The sequence below is a fragment of the Poecilia formosa genome, unplaced genomic scaffold (assembly GCF_000485575.1).
Source record: "Poecilia formosa unplaced genomic scaffold, Poecilia_formosa-5.1.2 Scaffold53, whole genome shotgun sequence".
Classification (NCBI taxonomy): domain Eukaryota; kingdom Metazoa; phylum Chordata; class Actinopteri; order Cyprinodontiformes; family Poeciliidae; genus Poecilia; species Poecilia formosa.
In genome coordinates, this window is record NW_006799992.1 from 2,360,614 (window position 1) to 2,381,068 (window position 20,455).

The window sequence follows — 20,455 nt, forward strand, 5'->3', positions numbered from 1 at the left end:
GGGCGGAGCGAGCGCTGCAAGAAATGCTGGATGGTAGACGCTGGGTTTGAGGTGAAATGAAAAATAATGACTCCAAATACAAAAGAAATAGTGGAATATGGAGGCGACAATGGGGCAGAAACGCAAAGGAGTTTTTGATTAACCACAGGGACGTCGTATTGGCAGGTGACCGTGTTTAAAAACGAACATATTCAAAAAATAAAATAAAATAAGTCCGGTTAACAGACATAAATCATTTTTTGCAGTGAATCTTTCGATTTCCCTCAATGGTTTTTATTAGCGCACCAGCGTTATTGACAGTTGCGCCATCAAGAGGGGGTAAGGAGAACAATTTGCTTCCCATTTCAGACAATCCCATTATTTACAGGTGCATACATCAACGAACACCGACAAGTTTATGTATTCCAAAAATTTAGTTCAAAATCTGAAACTCAGATCTGTTACACAGAGTGATCTATGTTACAAGTTTTTAACTTGCAGCTCACGAAAACTCGAAAGCATAATAAAATTCAAGACATTCTATTTTAGATTTTGTCGCCCCAGAGACTATTAGTGCCAAAAATAAATTGTTCAAGTGTTCTTGTTTGTAGCTACAAACAAAATCTCAGTATTCTTATTAACATTCTTCTCATTTAGAGAAAAAGAAAAACTTGGCGAAAGAATTTTTGCGCCATCTATTGTCTGAATTAATCCATAACTCTATGAGAGATCAGGTTTTATTACTGTTTGAATTGTTCGTCTCTGAGAGAGCTTTCAATAAGTTTTCCTTAATTAAATCAAATCTCATGGCTCAAAATAGATACTCTCCTCATTTTTGGAACTGAAGTCAAATAAATGTAGTTAACATTCAGGAATGGCATACATTTGGTCAACAAGTAAAGGGTGATGGACCCCTGGAATTTTCACAGATAGACTTTCAAGAAAGATGGAGATAAATTAAAAATCTTAAAATACATAATGTAGGTACAACACAGCATTTATCTATCATCAACCATATTTCTAAATCTGTTGTTTTCATTTTGTTCTAAAGACCACAAACCTTTTCTCAAAACCAGACTTTGGTGTGTTCCATAAACTACACTTATTCAAAGTGTGTTGTTCAAAAAACTAGAATTTTTTCCCAGTACAGTTTAGTTTGTTTATTTATATACTATCAATGCACAATAAATATCTTGAGGCCCTTTTACAAAAAAAAAAGCCAAATTAATTAGATTCAATTCAATTCAATCACACTAACAGATTCAAAGGCAGTTGCATTTGAATTTGAACACACCTCTTTCTTAGAAGTTTCTGAGATTTCCAAATCTGTTTGTTTCAAAACCGGTCAATAAAATATAACAGAAAAAATTGCTTATATACCCAAACACTTTTATTTCATTTTCTTCAAGAAAATGAATATTTTATTGAAGGGTTTTGTTAAGTGTTTCAATTTGCATGTACTATTCAGCTTATAGCACAGGGAGAACAAAGTGGAACATTAACCTCTGAACAGGACTTTGAAACTTAAACTTGCAGACTTTTATGTTGTTTTTTTCTTTTTCTTTTTTCTTTTTTTGCATGACCTGGTGAACCTTGGAAATGTTTTTTCTACTTCAACAGAGTGCCAAGCTCTTGTGCCTTTTCCAATGTTCTGACTCAGCATAAAGGCCCACTTCAGATAACAGACCAGTGTTTTATAACACAAGGTTTGCACTCAGCACAGGTACAGTGGTTCCACTCCCACTGGCAGCTGCTCAGTCAGTCATGGCTCTCCTGTCTGTACTCACACCCGTCCTCGCTCTGGTCCTGTGCATGGTGGCCGGCTTTTTGTTTTTGAAATCTCGGGCACCAGAGACCAGTCCGGGAGTAGCAGGGCAAACCAAGGGGCCCACAAAAAAGGAGTTCAGACCCTGGGCCGATCAGGACTTGCAGGATGACACCGAAATAACAAGAGGAGGTAAATTCCAGTATCCTTTTTACTAGTTAACAAAAAAATAGGATTTTCATGTTTTGCGCTTGCACCGGATGCAAAAAGGTTTTACATAAAATAAAGTAAAAAGTTGTTTATTTAGATTGCCGGAATAACAAAGGAATGTCATAGGCATCACTTTTCATTTCTTTGACATAATTTCAGATGACGATGAATGGGTGGAGAACAACGAAGAGGAAGACCTCGCACATGTTCCCTATTCACCACAGCGCTACCCGGAGGAGACCATGTTGCAGAGGGCCAAGGATTTTTACTCCTTGATGAGCCAGAGGAGATCTGTCAGATTCATCAGCCCCGAGCCAGTCCCACGAGAAGTCATCGATAAGGTCATCCTCACTGCAGGCACGGAACCTATCAGTTTGGCTTTTTTGCTGCATTTGAGGATCAACAAGGGCCTTCATAAACTGGGATGTTTAAATCTCACTGGTTTGTTTTTAAATGTGCTCATCAGCTTGTTCTATCTCTGTTTAGGGACAGCGCCAAGTGGTGCTCACACGGAGCCCTGGACGTTTGTTGTGGTGTCAGACCTGGACACAAAGCACAAGATCAGACTTATTGTGGAAGAAGAAGAGGAGGTGAACTACCGCCAGAGGATGGGAGATAAGTGGGTCCATGATTTGGCCAGACTAAGGTGAACATATTTACTTACTCCGCATCTTTTTAGCGTTACAATTATGATTAAAAGGACAAGATATGCCACATAAATCACACTTGTTTCTGCAATACAGGACAAACTGGATTAAGGAATATTTGGATGTTGCGCCATACCTGATTCTCATTTTTAAACAGACTTATGGGATTCTACCAAATGGCAAGAAAAAGACTCACTACTACAATGAAATCAGTGTCTCTATATCTTGTGGAATCCTCCTGGCTTCTTTGCAGGTTAGAAATACAAAATATTCTATGAAATACAAATGACGCTAAATGAAATGAAAACCTGTATTTAATTTTTTTTCCAAATGCACAATTATGTCCTCTGAACATTTTTCCAAAAACACAGTATAATCTCAGACAAAGAATCTGATTTTTCTGTCTGTCAGAATGTGGGCCTAGTAACTGTCACATCGACGCCCCTAAACTGTGGCCCTCAGCTCAGGCTCCTCCTCAAACGGCCGGCCAACGAGAAGCTGCTGATGCTGCTTCCTGTGGGTTATCCTGCAGCTGACGCCACTGTGCCAGATTTGAAACGGAAGAATCTGGAGGAGATCATGGTGGCCATCTGAACAAGTCAGAGAATATAAAATGTGGAAAAGTGTTTAAATGTCTTTTGAAAAACAAAATACTTTTAAAATTCCAAAGCCACTTATGGCGGCAAAGAAAAAAAAATAAAATTGGTTTAAGTTGGTATTTTTTGTATCCGTAGCAGTTTAAATGGCACAAAAAAAGGTATTAATGTTGATATATATTCTCCACTCATGAGTACTCTCAGTCATCTATGTAGGAAACTATATGGTATTGCTCTCCTATTTTTTCTTTTTGTTTGTTTGTTTAATAAATCAGTAAGTAAGAAGTGTGTAATACTTAATTCTGATTTGTTGCTGAGATCCAACTTGTTGTGATATGACTGACATCATTTAGATGTGACCACTATCAGACTTTATGTACAGTCTACAGCCCTGAAGTGAAACGCCTGCACAGAAGATGATACGATGTCACATGCAACACATTGTTTGCAGAAGGTGTACTCTTCTTTTGCACTTTGTTTTACATTTTTTGCTCTTGTCACATTTCAGTGTGGCAAAGTTGGATGAAATGCAACATGATGGTTCAGACTTAGGTTGCACTGAAAAACATTTGATCTGAATTACATATGAAAAAACTGGACTTAGATTTGTGCATATTATGTGTGTTCATACTATCCAAAAAATATTGCCAAAAATGCCAGATTTGTTCTACTTTTCCCTGTTATATAAATGTAGCAATACAAATACACACACTCAAGGAACATTTAATGAGGCTGATCAAACTTACATGCATGTTTTTGGATTGGGAGATGAGTATCCAAGAAACAACATATAAATGCACTTAAAGAACATCAAAACTAAGTCCAAAAAGGCAAAAGCTGGACCAAAAAACGAGCCATTAAAACCCTATGTCTGTTAACAATTAAATAGAGTTGAATGTGAATAACAAAACACTGAATGAAATATTGCCTTTCTGTGCCTTTGGTCACAGTGTGAATGTGAAGCAACAATTCACCAATACTAGCTCTAAAGGATATTTTTAGACTTGAAAAGTGAAGTAAACCTTTTTCTGTAGTGTAAATCTAAGACATGATCACAATCCATAAACAGTAACTTTATTATCCGACATAATTTAGCCATCTAACTGTGTTGTTGCCTATTTAAAATCTATTTCAAGCTGTGCATAAAATGTTATTTTACTGTTTCTATTTAAACTAGATTGAAATTATATATATATATATATTTTTTTTTTTTTCTTTTTTTTACACATTTCTAACTAAAATATAGGACAGAAAAAAGCATGTGCATTTTTATTTGCACATATTTAACTAAATATAGGACAGCGCCCAACATTTAAACAGGGACCTGTGGGGGGAACCAATGCGCTGTCGTTGTGTGTGTCCTGCCCTTACTGAAGAGAAGAAGAAGAGAAGCCACATTGCGCAGGCGTACACCACGTACACCGAGGCATCGAGCTCTCTCGGCTTGATGCTAGCAGGCTAGTCTACCTAAAGTCTGTTACATTTTGGGGCTCTGAGGGGGACAAACACGCAACGGTGGGGCACAAGGGCGACCCCAGCGCCGCTTCGAAATGGCCGGACAACAGTTCCAGTACGATGACAGCGGCAATACGTTTTTCTATTTTCTCACGTCCTTCGTCGGACTTATTGTGATCCCGGCCACATATTACCTGTGGCCCCGGGATCAGAACGCTGGTAAGGCCCGGTGGTTGGCTCTCTGTTATCTTATATCGCTCATTAACCCAGTAACCCTGCCTGGACGAATACTAGATGCTATGGAAACATATCAACTTGTAAAAAAAAAAAAAAGATGCATTAATTGAGATTTTCTTATTTTTACAGCCAGGAAATATACCATTGTGCATAACGGGAAGCTAACAAATGTCAGAAATATGATGCACATGTCTTTTTATCCTGTTTGTTTTGGCATCCAAACACCAAACTTTATAGCCCGTGTTTGGATGTAATCATGAATCCAATTCCTTATTTAATGTAAAGCTGCAATTTAGTAGTAGTGTTGATTTCTCAGAATCTCAACTTTACCTTTTTGAAAGTCTTATTCTAGAGTATTCTTATCCTATTCCTGCTGTCTGTTTGTGAACCACAGAGATGTTCTTACGTAACCAAATCTGACAAAGTTCACCAGTTTGTTGCTGAGTTGCAGTCCTTGTATATTGATGCCTAGAATGATCCATTCTGTTAAATTAAATCTCACCTGAAAGGAACCTATACCTCTGTGTTTCACATTTCACCTCTTTTTGTTATCTGATGTAGGTCAGGCAGTGTTATCATTCAGATAGTGCTGATGTGTCCATAATCGCTGCCTCTCCATCTTCCTTTCAGAACAACTGCGTCTGAAGAGCCTGAGGAGGGTACATGGCCGGTGCCTGTGGTATCGGCTCAGGCTGATGAAGTCTCAGCAGAGCATCGTCCCGACACTAAAGTGAGTGCAGACAGCTGGGTTTGACCGTGTTTTAAGATGAGCTAAAAGCCTGACGCACTGCAGGACGCCACTTCTGATTGGTTTATGGAAGCGTTTTGTAGCACTATGGCCACATTTTGGGGCATTTGGCTCTTCAAATCATTTTACTTGCTGCGAACGTCAGTCACATGCGACAGTAACTATGTGGGGAAGAAAGTTCTCATACGTGAAAACCCAAGCAACACTAACAGGAGGGGAATCTCTGTCTTACAATTGGATCAAACGTATTCAGTTCTGGAGCAGAGGTCGAGACTTTAACACCTTACGTTTGAAATGCTTATTATTTTGAATCTCCACCTTTAGAAACCTCGTCACCCAAGCGCCTTATTAAAAATTTTCAAACATTTTAAGAGTGTCCTTTTTCTCTGGTCTGTATAACATCAGATGTTTTTCAGTCAGTCAGTTTAAATTTTTTTCTATTTACTTCTAAGCGATGATGTGTTGATATAAAGTCCCCAGTGTAAAATACCCTTTGTTGGACCTTGGTGTTGTCTTTTTTGTCTCTCTCTAAAGACCTGCATATGGTCGGATGAAGTGTGTGTTTTTGTACTACTGTGCAGTTCAGCCACCGAAAAATGAAAAGCCAAGTTCTGAAAATGCCTTTTTGCTCTTTTAAGAAACCATTCCCTCTTATCACGGCCAACCACCCGCTGGAGAGGTTTTTTTTTTTTTCGTGCTAAGTGCATTTTCTTCACAGCTGGTGACGTTTTGCTAAGTACCCATTCTATGACTTTTACACTCCACACTTATACAAATATCCTCCCTAATAACGAGTGTGTGTGAATGTTGTTCTTTGGTGCTGTTCGCTCAGCGTGTCAATATTTTTGTGATGCGTGTTAAAAGGTCAGGCGTTACACGGCGTAGGCTGCTCGCCGAGGGGGAATTATATGAATGACCTTTTATTTTGTTTAAATCTCTCGGTGATGTTCGCCGTCTGTCTAAACATGTTTTGTTTCCCTGACATGTCCACTGATACTCTTCTCCCCAGAGCTGTTTATGTTTATTCTCTCTGAGCTTTTACAGCAGCTTCTCAACAGTTTGTCTTCTGCCGCCCACATTAAACTTTTCCTCTGTCATTACACTCGCATCCTGTTTACCCTCTAAAATCTAATATTTGTTTTTTTTAGGATTTTGTGGGATACTGATTCGGCCTGCGTGTTTCCAAGTGGCTTCTCGTTACAGTATCACTAGATACAAAATTAACTGAACTGTTGTAGCCGACCTTTGTGATCAGAGTGTTAAAGTTGAACTCTGCATGCCAGTAATGTATGTGGCCTTTTGGATCAAGTCACATTCTCACAGATGGCAGCTACCAATGTGGTCACAGAGAGAGTTGGAGACATCAGAAGACACGAGAACAACACGACTAATATTATCATCATTGCTACGTTCAGCGGCAATGTTGCTGTTGTGCAGCGTTCATGAGTGCCGATGAAGATTCACGGCGTGCTGGTCTGTTTCTTCGAGTTGAACAGTCGCCTCACTTCTCTGCTTGTCACTGCTTCACAATCTTTATAGGAAAACGTTCTGCGTATTTGTGCCGTCACCCATCTGAGCTGGTGTAAACTAGTGATCCGTTGTTATGGTAACAGATTCTGGGCATATACTTTCTTACTTTTGCCATTGTCATGGTAACAAGTTCAACATCTATCTGTAAATGACAAAACAATAAGGATGCCAGGACTTTTGTGACCTTCTGCTTAGTAGAGATGAATCGATTGTAATTGGTTTTCTATTTCTATCTCCTGATGACAGGTTTCCTCTCTGATGGGGAAAATTGCTGCTAGGGATGTTAAGGAGTGACTTTTGAATCAAAAAACAAATTCTTGTAGGATATTTGTTGAATTCAGAAGCATTGCGTTTACACGTACATGTGCTCATTTTGTCTTCTTTGTCACTTTTCAATTTATTATCTGCTATAATGTGTCTTTATACGTTTAGAGCAGCTCCTCAGTTTGGTCTCAAGACTGTTTGTTAGCGTTGATCCAGAATGGATCAGTTTACTCCATTAATATTTGGACCAGTGAGTGAAAAGGAAAGAGACTGTGAGATCCTTATTTTCCTATTTTCTCAGAAGACAAGAGCACATCTCTTGTGACCAGATTACATTTGTATCATCTGGAGAGACGAAAGACCCGTTGGGGATTTGCGGAGATCTGTAGGATTCTTTCGGGCACCAGTGGAGATTCAGTTATTTATTCCAATGACAGGGTGAACAATTGAGGGACAAATAAAATGCTGTACAGCTTGACTAAAACTGTAAGATTTAAAAATTCTCACCTAATCCTCTGTCACAATTGTTACTACCCTTTTTCAGCATTTCACCAACTCTAGTTTCCATCCCTCTATCCTGAGGGATGAAATTGGTCAAATAACAAAAAAAAAGAGAACCATGCTTATTCTTTCTAGGAATAAACAAGGCTTTGATGAGTGATTTGTGTTTGATCTTTTTTTTTTTTTTTTTTAGAAAAGTTGCCTTGCTTTTTGGGTGGGCTGTGTTCCTCCTGCTAGCCTACAAGGTGTCCAAGCTGGACAGGGATTACCAGGAGTACAACCCTTATGAAGTCCTCAGCTTGGAGCCGGTAAATTCCATCCCAACAATTAGTTTGTCTTTTTCACAATCACTTTAGCGATTAGAGAGTTATTGCAGCATCCAGAAAATCAAACCTAGGTCTGTCTTGAGAAGTGAACATCTCGACGTGAACTCATTGGTGTGATTGTGTTCTCGGCTCCAGGGTGCGACGGTGCAAGCGATTAAGAAGCAGTATCATCTACTGTCGCTCAAGTACCACCCTGACAAAGGTGGCGATGAAATCATGTTTATGAGAATTGCCAAAGCCTATGCTGCGTAAGTAGATTTAAAAAAAAATAATAATTTAATCACTTGGTGATTTAGTCAAATCAACATTGTCAGTGTTTTGTATATGTTGAACATATTCTGCTTGTTTCTGCAGTTTAACCAATGAACAGTCGCGACAGAACTGGGAACTGTACGGCAACCCAGATGGTCCATCAGGTAAGTTAAAGCCACCTGAGTCGACCCCAACCTTTGCGTTGCTCTGCCGATACCCACTACGTTAGAAAACTCCTGGTTGCTGCGTTTCTTCCAGAAGTTGTTTTATTTATTTATAACAAACGCATTTTATTTTATGCCATACCACAAAATGTCCAGCGAAGATGGCGAGCTTTTTAAAACTGAAAACGTATGGATTCACTGCCTCCTCCAGCGTGACAAAAATAAAGGGCAGCTCTTGGCATTAGGTCATTTACTACAAAAACTTTTAATAATAATTGCATAATGTTACATATGAGGTTGAACTGTAAATAAAGGAACACTGGCCATTGTTTGGTCATTAGTGAAATCCTCAAATAATAGACTGTAACATTTCCATGCTAATTAAGAAGTACTTATTTATTAACTATATGCTTTATGGTTTCAGTGCACTATTGATTCACTTGGATAGTAACATCATTTTCACAATTTGATTAAATTAAAATAGAATAAAGTTAAATGGGAATGGCTGCCTGCCCAAAATTTGCACATTACAAAAACTAGCCTGATATCTATCCAGTTAAATATTGAGTTATGCTTTTCCATTAGCAATAATTCCATGGAAAATGTACTAGACAGACTACAGCTTTAACCTCATAGAGTGTTTTTGAAAATAAACCTGGCAGGAGGTGTAAAAAAAACAAAACAAAAAAAAAACAAAATTTTTTTCTGCTTTGGTCCATTTTTTCTCTCCTCTCCCAGCCACCAGCTTTGGTATCGCCTTGCCTGCCTGGATTGTGGACCAGAAGAACTCCATGCTGGTATAAATTTAGAGCTAGAAATGACTTTTTTTTTTATTTTTTTTTTTATTCGATTCAACCGAATGTCGCACAATAACCTACACTAACAGAGACTCTTTTTTTTTTTGTCTCCAGGTGTTGTTGGTCTACGGTCTTGCCTTCATGGTCATCCTTCCTGTAGTTGTGGTAAGCTTTAAGCACAATTACTTTTTAAGTCAGGTTTTGTACCAACTATGATGTTCTTCTAAATCACTTTGCTTCATTTTTTGCCTGCTTGCTTTAGGGCACATGGTGGTACCGCTCGATCCGATACAGTGGAGACCAGATCCTCATCAGCACCACACAACTTTTCATGCATTTTATATACAAAACGCCAAACATGAACATGAAACGTGAGTTTAATCTTGACTGAAAGTATTTTCACATACATTGGTCCTTTTTTTTTTGTTAAACATTTTTGAGGCTCTAGTACTCTGTTAGATTTTTTTTAACATTTAACTTTAGCTGTGTCACATAATAGCATGTTTGTGTCATCCAGGGTTAACCATGGTCCTGACTGCAGCCTGTGAATTTGACCCTCGCAGCAATAAAGACGCAACCATAAGACCCACAGACAACGTCGAAGTGCCGCAGGTAGAAACGCATCTTTTCTGGAGATTCAAACACAGTCAGGAAAAGTTTTTGGTTTCTGGGCAGAACTTTAATGTTGTTTTTTTGTTTTAGCTGTGTGCAGAAGAAATAAACTTTTACTTGCTTTGGCACCTCCTCGTGCATGTTACAGTACATGGAGCTAGGCCTGTCGCGATAAGCGATAAATCAATTAATCACACGATAAATTAAACCTATCGACCTCATTTTAATTATCGGCTTTATCGTCTCTTCCTGCCTTTTCTTCTTTCTCTTGATGACACTGAATGATAAAAGGCTCAACTCCGGTGCTCTCCACTGACCCTCCCTTCCTCATTTCCTTAGTGCAATGTCCAGCGCACACGACACAAGTTGTCAGCCGACCATCGGCCCATTTTCAAAACCTGAGAGACCACAAATTAGCCGACAGAAATCCTAGGTATAACGGTTCGATCGGGTTCGATCGTGCTGTGTGGTCTTCAGCCACACAGCCATTATTTTGGACTTGTAGCCCAAAATAATGGCTACAAGTCCAGTTAATTAATTTTAAAATCAAGCATTAATCAATGCTTTACTAGAATCTACCTGTGACGCGTGTGGCTAGAATCAGCGTAAAGTCCTGACTGAATGAAAATCATTATAACCTATTTATGTCACGTTAACGAAGAACAGCTGAAAACTTACCGGGTTTATAGCAATTTGGCTCCAACTCCTCCCCTTGTCATTTCTATATTCTTTGCACGAAATGTTAAATAAATATTAATGTTGTTTCCACATATCATCTCTGATGTCCGCTGGACTTTGGGTTGTCAGCTGTTTGGGATTCCCCTCCGTAATTTTCCCTCAGAAAACGTGAAGGAGAATCCGCGCTTTCTGATTGGCTACCTGTCACATTCAGCGTTAAGTTCCCAGTCGGGGGAAACCCTTGATTTGGATCGGAGCGGCCACGACTATCCACCGTAATACACCACACACTACAGGATGATCAGTTACGAAATCACCAGCGACAATCTTAGATCGGCCGACGATCTAAGATTGTCGTAAGGGGAAAATGGGGGCAAAAAGTTGTGTAGTGTGAAGAATTGCATTAGGTAGTCGGATGGCCATCTTCTCTATTTAAATGTAGTGATTATAGTATACAGACTTCATAATCTACACTCTTTTGGTTGAATGCAGTATTTATTTCCACTTTGGTTTTATGTTGGTTAGTTTTTATTCAAGTACGTTTTTTGTTAATGGAGGCTGAGAATCCATTTTATTTTTGGTCATTTTGTTCATTTAATCAATCAGTTCCAGTGCTATGTGTTCTTTTGAAAATAAAGTGTATCTATCTATGGCAGGAAATAGCATGCATTATTACGTCATTTCCATTAAATCAGTGTCAAAAGGTCTTGAAACGATATTATCGTTTATCGCAATAATTTTTTAGACAATTAATTGCTCAGCAAAATTTGTTAACGTGACAGGCCTACATGGAGCAACATGAAAAGATTTCCCATCATCTTTTTATGTTGTTAATGGTTCCCATTTAAATATGCCCCTTTCTCCCCATGTTCTTGCATTGAACTGCCAAATTACCAATTTGCATATGGAAACGAGAAAGAAAATCAACTTGCCATCAATACAATACAATTTCAGTGTTGGATAATCTGAAAAAAAAAAAATACAGCCAAAAAAACTAGTTAGAAACTGGAAAGATCTGTGGATTTGTGTTTATGATGAGGATTGAAGTTTGTAATGTGATTTATTAAAAATGAATATTGGAAAACGTGTATTGATCCCGATAGTTCTACAGTAATCCATAAAGAATAGAATGTCTGTTGCTCTGAATTTTTGTTCTTCCTGTAACCATGCAACAACACCAACATAAACATCACGTTTGCTTGTTTTGTAATCACTAAAATGATCAATTAAGAGGTTAAGAATTGAGAATTAAATCTTCATGTAAAGTGGGAAGCGAGACCCCCTCAGAATCTTTTCCCACATTTTAGCTAAGCAAATCTCTACACTTTATTATTTACCTCAAATAATTTACCTAGGATTCAGCGTTTTTGTGCCTGTGCATTTGTTGCAGTTGATCCGTGAATTAGGGAATATCAACGTGAAGAAGAAAGAGCCTCCGTTCTGTTACCCGTACAGCTTCAAGGCCAGGGTGTTGGTGCTCTCACATCTGGCCCGCATGGAGGTGTCGGAGAATTTAGAGGAAGGTAGGACTGATCAGCTGAATTACATTTTAAATCTTCAGTTCGTCCATTGTTGTTCTTTTAAATTCAAACACTCGTGAAGCTTCTTGTTGTGGCGTTGTAGTTTTGAAAATATAATTTTGGGTATTGCAAGCATTTGTTTGTAAAAGTCTCTGAAGCAGCAGAGGTGTTTGAGAATGACGTCCAGGAACTAAAACAGCCCCACAAGCTGCTGAGCGTTTGATAAACTGGAGGAAATTCAAACACACGGAAGGAAAAGTCATTAAAAATCCAAGACATGGAGAAATAAGTTGCTCACTTGTGATATATTGTAAAAGTGGTTTACACTTCAAAAGATTCTGTGTATTTCTTCATCAGATCAAAGATTTGTGGTGAGGAAGAGTCCAGCTCTTCTTCAGGAGATGATCAACGTCGGCTGTCAGCTCACCATGATGGCCAACAGCAGAGGAGGTACACACAGCGACGGTCGCGGCCCGTACTCGGCGTCACGGTGCCTCCGTTTCCTTTATGCTAGAAATAACACGATTATTCGTCTCCAGGTTTCCCCGCTCCCAGACTGGTGACCATCGAGAATTGCATGAAGCTGACCCAAATGATCGTGCAGGGCCTGCAGGAGACCAAGTCGCCGTTGCTGCAGCTGCCTCATTTCGAAGAGGAGCACCTTCGCTACTGCATTTCTAAAAAGGTAGGCTCCAACACAGGAAAGGAAAAGTTGCTCAAATCTGAGTGGTGGGTTGCTTTATTACTTTTTTTTTATTTTTATTTTTTTAAGGATTTATGATGATGGTAGACAAAATTAGAAGTTATTTTTAGCCTTTAAGTACAAAACAAAAAGGATTAAATATGATTACTTCAACAACAACAAAAATTATCATCCGTTTATGGCTTATTTTGTAGTTTAGCATATTTGAGTTATTTATTTTGTATGAATCCTTAAGGAATTGTTCTCTTCCTGTCCTCTGATGCGTGCCTGTGCAGTATAAGGTGCGGACGCTGCAGGACCTGGTGAGTCTGAAGGACTCGGACAGACGTAGCATGCTGCGTTTCCTTGGGGAGGAGAAGTACGACGAGGTCATGGCTGTGCTGGGCAGCTTCCCTCATATCACCATGGGCATCAAGCTGCAGGGTTAGTCCAGACAATATTTCACCTACATTTGCTTCATGGGAACTTGTCTTCAAAGTGCTTCTGGGTGGAAAATGTGGCATTTTAAGTGTAGATTGGTTAAGTTTAGCAGCTATTCTTCTTTTTCTTTATGTTTGCTAGTCCTTGATGATGAGGACAGCAGTAACATCACCGCGGGTTCAATCGTCACAGTAACCGTCACCCTAACCAGGAAGCGTATGGCAGTAAGTATTTCTTAATGGAAAGAAATGTGTTTTTGTGGTTTGTATGCCACTTCTGGTCACCAGTAGAGGGTGCAGTTTGCTATATTTAAGGTTTTAAAAGTGTCATGCCGTCTTACTGTTCATTGTTTGCAGGATATGTTTGAGAAGGAGCAGGAAGCATCAATATGTCAGGGAGAGGAGACAGCCAACACAGAGGAAGCAGTAAGGGTAACCCGCCATCTTTGATCTGCAGACGGAAAACTTTGTTAAAATCCCACCATAAATAAATGACAACTTTTAATATCGTCTTAAATTCAGAATCAGGGAGACGCGAATAAAGCCAAAACTAAAGTTTGGCAGAGCAAGAACAAAGGGGCCAAGAAGACAGCCAAGTCCAAGAAGAAGAAATTAACCAAGAAGAAAGCGTTGCCCGCTCCCGTTAAAGGCAAGCAGGCTAATGGCAACGTAGCAGGAAATGTAAGCATCCTAAAATCTCGGCTGAATGCGACTCTTTGTAACAATGACGACTGTCTAGCGTCAGTTTATTGAGACGTTTACAATCTCTCAGGAAATGGCAGTCACAACGTCAGCTGCAGCATCCGCGGCGAAGGATGAAGACGACGAAGCTTCAGATAAAGGCAGCGAGTCGGACGAAGGCGAAACCAACAAGGATTCCCCCAGTGAAAGAGACGACGAGAGCGACAAACAAAGCGACACCGAAGTCGACGAGGGGGGCGGAGACGACGAGGAGGTCAGCGTGACGCTTTCATCGACGCTAAAAGAGGGAACATGAGCTTGCCTTCAACTAAATGTCGTTTCGTCCAACCTTTCAGGAGTGGGAGGCGCTGCAGCAGAGCATCCAGCGGCGAGAGCGGGCGCTGCTGGAAACCAAGTCGAAGGTGACGCACCCTGTCTACAGCCTTTACTTCCCAGAGGAGAAGCAGGAGTGGTGGTGGCTGTACATCGCCGACCGCAGAGATCAGACGCTCGTCTCCATGCCCTACCACGTCTGCACACTAAAAGACTCAGAGGAGGTGAGATCGTGCTTCTGGAAAGGTGTTGTGGAAAGTCGCTGCATTTTCCTCTCACTACTGTTATAAGTGAGGTGTTTTCAAAATAAAGTTGGGGGAAGCGGAAAATGTTAGTGTCTTATGTTGCGGAGAGAACAAATGTACTAATCACATACCGTTGTTCTTAATATTAAGCTCACATATTTGGTTTGAAAATCATTTATGGCTGCAACTAATAATTATTTTAGTTATCGATTAATTTATCAACAATTCTGATGATTAATTGGATTACAAAATTGGCACATTCTGCAGATATTTCATTTAAACCTTTGTTGTACAGTACTAGAAATGCACTAAAAGATGCAGATAAACAATTCATTTCTTTTGTTAAATAAGCAAATAAACATTTGTCTAAAGTGCATTAACATAGTCCTTTAGTGAACTCTTGCTCATTTGTCACAAAGGATGCATCCGCAGATAAACAATACTTCTAACATTAACATGTGAAAAGCTCAGCTTTTTCTGCTTGAGTTAACGTCAGTACAGTGTGGGCTAACCTGTTTGTTCATTTTTTTAATTTACCGATTAATAATTGGGTAGCAAAATGTGGTGCCTAATAAGACTTTTTTCTTTTCTTTTTTTTTTGCTTTTTTTTTGCTTTTAAACAAAATTTGAACCAAGTGAAGCAAAAACTTAAGGAGTTTGGGGTTGAACATATTAACAAAGATTTTTTTCTTTGTTTTATCTTAAACGCAAAATGTATGTTCATTTTGCACACCTCTCTTTGCAAATGGCCTTTATTTTAGATTACAAAATTGCTGACGATTATTTCAACAATCGATTCATCATGGTTTTTTTGTTTGTTTTTTTTATTTATTTATTTATTTTTTTTGCTCAAACTTTCTCATCGGTGCATCTCTAGTTTCTGTTGCACCCATCTACACATCCTCACCTCGTGTTGCTAGGCCAGGCCGGCCTTTGCACTCAGCATTGTTCCCTCCGAGGAGTTTGTGCATGTTTATCCTGAACAGTTTTCTCCAACAACAGCCCAGAGTGACAGGAAGGTAAAAGCTTAATGAGGGCTCCGTGTAACCAGCTGTCGCTACGGGAGCTGCCCCCTTTTCATGCATGACGGGTCTCTGGGTACCACTCTATTAGTCTGTCACCTCGATAGTTTCTCCTGTGTTTGCATTGTGGGATTTGAGGCTCTGCGTATTTGGCAGATGTGTTTCCGGCAGTCCAGACTTGTTGCTCCCCGCCCCACCGAACCAGACAGGGCTGTTGACAGCAGCCATGTTCAACTCGCTCACGATGAATAATAAAAAGCTTCATTGTGCTGATAATTAGATGTTTACTGTATGTATTTGCACAAGTTGCTAATCACAGCCTCATGTAGAATTGGTAATATGTATAGTAAAGCCCTGTCATCACCACGAGTTGGTTAATTTGTGCCTACGCACGTCACTGCCCCCTCCTTTTAGAAGACCAATGGAGCCATCTTTCTCTCTCTAAGAGATAGCAATGCAGTGGTTTTATGGAAACTCCATTTAAAAACTGTTCCGCTTCAGATTGCTGCAGCCTTGCGCAGAATCACATTTAATGGTAAATTACAATCTTAAAGCAATATTTTTCTTTCTGAGTTGACAAGAGGAGCAGGTCCAGTTGTAAACAAACACTTTAGACGGATTGTTTTGAAAAGACGATCATCAAAACAGGAGCTCGGCTGGAAACGCACTCACTCTAAGTACAGTTGCCAACAACCTGTGGGTTATAAGTCCCCTGTATATTTTCTTAATGGAAAGGATTAGAAGAAGCGTCTGGATAATATGGAGCTTTAAACAGGAAAAACGGCAAACACTAACGTTGTTGCTGACCTGATTTTACACCTAAGTAGTCCAGATTAGCCTAGCCAAGTTAATCCGACACCGGTGACAGATCACTGGATTAACTACAGGTTTATCAACAGATAATGGAGAGGAAGAGCCCAGTAAAGAGGTGAGGGGAGTGTCCTGGACCAAATTTGTCTCCATCACCTGCCAACAAGTTGGATTTGCATCCTCTTTGGATTGTGACCAGTAGCTAAAGGAACTTAACATGTTAGCTGCCCAGTTATAAAAGCAGAGGTTAACAGTGTTGGTTAGCTTCGCTTCAGGTAGTCTCACCAGTGTAGATTTGAAATTACAACAGCAAGGCGGCGAGTCATCCATGACACCGGTATGTTGGAGATCTTTTACGGTTTTAAATATTGGATTATTTTTGCACTTACTCTGAGGTTCAGCGTTTATCTTGAAGTGCCCCACTTAACCTATTTTTTTTTAATTATGTGACAAATTTAAGTTGAATGAGTTTTTGTTTTGTTTTGGTAAATAACATTTTGGACATTTGAAATGAGGTTTGATTTATTTTGAAGAGTTAAGATCAGATCTTAGGATCCATTTAGTCAACGATCACGTCTGTTTTAAATGACTGCATCCTTTTAGGCATTTGATGCTTACTGCTTAGACACGGTACTTCATTAAAGTGTCTTCAGACTCGTATCTCTGCTTTGGGAGTTATTTGAAAATTAACCAGGATTCAGTTCAATTAAATGCGTTTCAAACTTTGTTCCTTCTTTTTGGTTTTGTTTTCCAGGTGGAGCTAAAGTTTCCAGCCCCATCCAAAGCAGGCAACTACCAGTACTCAGTCATCCTCCGTTCTGATTCCTACATGGGTCTGGACCAGTTCAAACCGCTTAAGGTGATGAGATGTTTATTCATATGTTCGTAGTGTGTTTTTTATTTTTATTTTCTTGCTGTATTTTACAGCAAATCTACATTATCTTTCCAGTTTGTATTTTTTCTTTGTCATTTTAAAACGGGCAAGAATTAAAACAAAAACTACAGCATTTTTCTGGTTTTGAATATTGTCAAAAAATTAAAAATATATTAAACTAATGCAATTCTAAAAAACAATGATGGTGGTATTTGCTACTGGATTTCTGTTTAAATGAAGTATTCTAATAATTGGGTCATGTATGTAAATTTAAACACCAAAGAACATTGCAACTCAATCATAAAATATGTGTTGGTTATTGTTTTACCCGTTAGCATCAAGCACATTACAGTTACTGCCTTTAAAAAAAAGTTATCCAAAATTTTTCCACATCTGTTATATGTAATATTACTTTATTATGCATTATTGATATTTTAGTGACATGTTTATTGAACAAACTGACTTGCAAGTTGCAGGAAAAGCCAACAGGTGTATGAAAAAAATAAAGGGGACATATATTATAGGCATAAAAAAATAGAATAATAGACTTAATATTTTTTCCCCCAATCAAATTGTTTTTGATACATCAAGAAATCTGTCAAAAGTACAATATTTTTCCCATTAAGAAGTAAAAAGCTTTCTAAAATAAGAGTAATTGGCAAGAATCCTTATTTTTGTCTTTCATTTGTGCTCCCAAAAATACCTACCCCATTCTGTCAAAGTTGTACTTTAACGCCAGCGCTGCCTGTGAGTAAGGCAGATAATTGCCAAATTATAATTAATCAAAAATTACCAATAAATTACAACTTTGTCAGTATTTGAATATTACTGGCTGTTCAGATTATTTGGATTCTGGCTGGATGAGCTAACAAACTAGAACTAGTCCACCCACCTCTGGGCTCATGTTTCTCTTTATCGTCTCGGCAACATCAGTAAATTTATTGCTGAACTATTTCTAAATGCCTAAGAAAACTTTTTTTTTTCTTTTTTTTTCTGTGTGTGTTTTCCTGTAGCTGGAGGTCCACGAGGCCAAGGCCATGGTGGACAACCACCCGCAGTGGGACATCCCCGACACGGAGGAGGAGGATGAGGAGCAGGAGGACAGCGACGGCATCGAGGAGAGCGACGACGAAGACGAGGACAACGACTGACGGGGCGGACGTGAACGCGTCGGGGGGAGGGGGGGGCGTCCCCCGGAGCGATCGCCCCATCCACTCGTGACGAGGAGAAGCCGTGCCTGCCATAAACAAAAACGCACGAATGAATAAATCACTGAGGAGAATTTCTACACTCAGAACCCGCAACCGTTTTACTTTTACAATGTCATAAACTGTGACCCCGGCAGCCCCTTTCGGGGGTCCTGCTCCCATCTCCCCCCCCTTTCTATAGAGACTTTGTGTTTCATCGTCCGCTGCAGGCGGACGTTTCTGTGAATACTAACAGGCCTGAGCGTGTGAGTAAGTGAGTGTGTCTGGTGTGTAAAGTGTATGTGTTTGTACAGGTATGAGAGACAAAAAAACAAAAAAAAAAACAAACAAACTTTGGACTAAAGGACCTATTATTATTAAATGGGTTCTTTTCCTCGAGGCAGATAAATAACAGCTGCATCCATTTGCAAAACTAACAGAAACACACAAACTCTGTAAGGACGCTGTGCCCACTCTCGCTCTCGCTTTCTCGGTTTTAAAAGCGCCGATAATTTCCACACATCTATGAAACTTTCTGTTGTACACTTCATCTGCAGAGGCGTATATTAAAGAAGCATTTTCTCTTTTGAGTGCAGGGGTTGCACAAGTTTTCATTTTTTTCCCGTTTTCCTTTCTTTCCAGCATCACAACTGTATTTCATTTGTACTTTTTTTTTTTCTATGAATTTGTATGTTTGTTCTAAACGAGTCAAATGAAATAACCTGCAGTGTTAAAAGAGACTTATGTTTTTTTCTCCATTTGTCACATGAGGAAGTAGAAATGCTGCAGTCAAGCAGTCAGGGTAAAATCTGACTCTCTCCCCTTTATTATTAAGTGCATCAAAACAAAGATTTTACATTCATGCTGCACTTTTTGTTTGACTGCAATAAAAATCTGAAAGTTTAGAGTGAAATGGTTTGCAAAAATGGGGAAAATCTTGGAATTTCTTGTCTGTAAGCTTTGAAACTACTACCTCTATCAAAGTACCTTTTTTTTTTTATTGGTATGAACCATAAAAACCATGATCGGTGCATGAAAAAATGAGTGGTTTCAGCCATTTAAATTGACTAAAATAGTGATCTTTACTCCTGGCTTTTTGAAGTCAGGCATTACTTTGATTTCCTCTTTTCTTTCCACAGTTGTAGCACATTCCAGTGTAAGTCATTGTCCTACAAAGGCCTTACGAATACATCTGCTGAAACGCAGCGTACACGTCCTCTGCTGGTTCCCATGAGCAGATCGGGTTTATTTTCCCTGTAAAAAAACAAAACATCTTTATTGTTTATTTAGAGTAAAATATAGCTCCACATTGTTGGGATTGCATATCACTCACCTTGTCGTGAGGAGTTGGTTATTTTCCTTTTTTGTGTGTGTGAAATATTTAGAGGTTTGAATGTGATGTTTCTGCCACACACACACACAACTAAACAAATCTTTTGTTGGAATTTAATTTACTTTCATACTAATTGTTTTTCTTACCATAAAGCAGAACCGGCTTTACTTTTGACTCTTGTTTTTAGACCCGAGGATTGAAAAGCAAATGGAGCTGTCTTTCATTTAAACTCTTTTTTTTTTTATTCTTTTGGAGCTACAGCATGTATTCAGTTTTGTTTTGTTGCGTTTTCATCTTTATTTGTAGACGTTTTAAGGAAAATCGGAGCTTCTTAGCACAGCTCTGTAAACTCTGCAACTCTGGAGTTTTAGTTCTTACAGTCTTTCACTAAGAAAATCTGTACATTTGTTTTTTGTTTTTTTTTTTGTTTTCTTTTTTTTCCAGAGTGCATTTTGGTTTTGTCATGTTAAGCGTGGGAGATCTGAATTTCTGAACATTCAAAGGTCATGCTCTGTCGCTAGAGCACAGGCGCTTAGACAATTCCCCATTTTGTTACAGGTCAGAGCA

The 20,455-nt window shown here is 39.1% G+C and overlaps 2 protein-coding genes across 3 annotated transcripts; both read left to right on the forward strand.

The window, feature by feature from the left end:
- The first annotated feature begins 71 nt into the window (after window positions 1-71).
- On the forward strand, window positions 72-3,487 carry iyd (iodotyrosine deiodinase). Its single transcript, XM_007552989.2, has 6 exons — window positions 72-318; window positions 1,600-1,936; window positions 2,114-2,311; window positions 2,441-2,600; window positions 2,698-2,854; window positions 3,013-3,487. Exons 2-6 carry the CDS (start codon window positions 1,744-1,746, stop codon window positions 3,193-3,195), a joined length of 891 nt encoding a protein of 296 aa, XP_007553051.1. The 5' UTR covers window positions 72-318; window positions 1,600-1,743; the 3' UTR covers window positions 3,196-3,487.
- A 1,060-nt stretch (window positions 3,488-4,547) lies between these two features.
- Window positions 4,548-19,468, forward strand: sec63 (SEC63 homolog, protein translocation regulator). 2 transcript variants are annotated; one of them, XM_007552990.2, is made up of 20 exons: window positions 4,548-4,871; window positions 5,520-5,619; window positions 8,126-8,240; window positions 8,394-8,506; window positions 8,613-8,674; window positions 9,413-9,471; window positions 9,586-9,636; window positions 9,734-9,842; window positions 9,989-10,083; window positions 12,152-12,284; window positions 12,639-12,731; window positions 12,821-12,966; window positions 13,260-13,407; window positions 13,546-13,628; window positions 13,761-13,835; window positions 13,926-14,084; window positions 14,176-14,358; window positions 14,441-14,641; window positions 17,249-17,353; window positions 18,382-19,468. In XM_007552990.2, exons 1-20 carry the CDS (start codon window positions 4,748-4,750, stop codon window positions 18,517-18,519), a joined length of 2,292 nt encoding a protein of 763 aa, XP_007553052.1. In that variant the 5' UTR covers window positions 4,548-4,747; the 3' UTR covers window positions 18,520-19,468. The 2 variants fall into 2 exon arrangements, with proteins under 2 accessions (XP_007553052.1, XP_007553053.1); XM_007552991.2 differs by having other exon boundaries at window positions 13,761-13,829.
- The last annotated feature ends 987 nt before the right edge of the window (window positions 19,469-20,455 follow it).

What these genes read in the sequence shown, in the direction of transcription:
- sec63 (XM_007552990.2), top strand. Translation starts at nt 4,748, where the DNA reads ATGGCCGGACAACAGTTCCAGTACGATGACAGCGGCAATACGTTTTTC. An exon ending in AGCATCGTCCCGACACTAAA is followed by an intron (nt 5,620 to 8,125) that starts GTGAGTGCAGAC and finishes TTTTTTTTTTAG; the next exon opens with AAAAGTTGCCTTGCTTTTTG. An exon ending in ATGGCAACGTAGCAGGAAAT is followed by an intron (nt 14,085 to 14,175) that starts GTAAGCATCCTA and finishes ACAATCTCTCAG; the next exon opens with GAAATGGCAGTCACAACGTC.
- iyd (XM_007552989.2), top strand. Translation starts at nt 1,744, where the DNA reads ATGGCTCTCCTGTCTGTACTCACACCCGTCCTCGCTCTGGTCCTGTGC. An exon ending in CACCGAAATAACAAGAGGAG is followed by an intron (nt 1,937 to 2,113) that starts GTAAATTCCAGT and finishes ACATAATTTCAG; the next exon opens with ATGACGATGAATGGGTGGAG. An exon ending in TAAGGTCATCCTCACTGCAG is followed by an intron (nt 2,312 to 2,440) that starts GCACGGAACCTA and finishes ATCTCTGTTTAG; the next exon opens with GGACAGCGCCAAGTGGTGCT.